Source organism: Manacus vitellinus, unplaced genomic scaffold (assembly GCF_001715985.3).
Source record: "Manacus vitellinus isolate BGI_N305 unplaced genomic scaffold, ASM171598v3 scaffold_130_pilon, whole genome shotgun sequence".
NCBI classification, from domain to species: domain Eukaryota; kingdom Metazoa; phylum Chordata; class Aves; order Passeriformes; family Pipridae; genus Manacus; species Manacus vitellinus.
Window position 1 is genome coordinate 75,964 of NW_021938954.1, and position 1,079 is coordinate 77,042.

Sequence of the window (1,079 nt, forward strand, 5' to 3'; positions counted from 1 at the left end):
AGGGACGGGGGTCCCAGGGATCCCGGCGCTGACCTGGCCATGCCACAGGTGTTCGTGGAGCTGAACGAGCTGGTGGTGGACAAGAACCAGGAGCTGCAGTGGAAGGAGACGGCGCGCTGGATCAAGTTTGAGGAGGATGTGGAGGAGGAGACCGACCGCTGGGGCAAACCCCACGTGGCCTCCCTCTCCTTCCGCAGCCTCCTGGAGCTCCGCAAGACCCTGGCCCACGGTAGGGAGCTGGGGTCACCCCGTGGCGCCCGCGGTGAGGGGGGTCCCGTTCCCGCTGGCCTCAGCCCCCTGTCCCTTGCCAGGGGCTGTGCTCCTGGATCTGGACCAGAAGACACTGCCAGGGGTGGCTCACCAGGTGGTGGAGCAGATGGTCATCACAGACCAGATCCGGACCGAGGACCGCGCCAATGTGCTGCGGGCGCTGCTGCTCAAGCACAGGTGGGCACAGGGAGCGTGAACGCAGCCCCCTCCCCTGGGCTCTGCTCCCCAGGCCACAGGGCCGGCGCTGTCCCCAGGATCCTGGTGATGGCTGTACTGTCAGCCACGGACAGACCTGGCTCTGTCCTGCAGCCACCCAAGCGATGAGAAGGAATTCTCCTTCCCGCGGAACATCTCGGCGGGCAGCCTGGGCTCCCTGCTCGTGCACCACCACAGCACCAACCACGTGGCTGAGGGCGCCGAGCCGGCTGTCACCGAGCCCCTCATCGCTGGCCACGCTGCCGAGCACGACACACGTGTGGACGTGGAGCGGGAGGTGGGTGCCACGGCCCCCAGCCCTGCCCGTGCCCTCGGGAGGGGCCTGACCCCAGCCCCCGCTCTGTCCCTGCAGAGGGAGGTCCTCACCCCCACGCCCCCAGCCGGCATCACTCGCTCCAAGTCCAAGCATGAGCTGAAGCTGCTGGAGAAGATCCCGGACAATGCCGAGGCCACGGTGGTGCTTGTGGGTACGGAGGGGTGGGCAGGGCAGGGGGGTGGGGACAGTGTGTTGGGCCCTTGACTGACCTCTGTGCCCCCCAGGCTGTGTGGAGTTCCTGGACCAGCCCACCATGGCCTTTGTGCGGCTGCAGGAG

The 1,079-nt window shown here is 68.0% G+C and overlaps 1 protein-coding gene across 1 annotated transcript in view; it reads left to right on the top strand.

Moving 5' to 3' along the window:
- The window catches only part of LOC115307140 (anion exchange protein 2-like), an 11,009-nt gene that overhangs the window by 5,289 nt on the left and 4,641 nt on the right, over positions 1–1,079 (top strand). The window contains exons 2-6 of the mRNA XM_029957967.1: positions 49–229; positions 312–447; positions 580–763; positions 839–953; positions 1,027–1,079. Of these exons, the coding sequence (XP_029813827.1) occupies positions 49–229; positions 312–447; positions 580–763; positions 839–953; positions 1,027–1,079 (669 nt within the window). The remainder of the gene's footprint in view (positions 1–48; positions 230–311; positions 448–579; positions 764–838; positions 954–1,026) is intronic.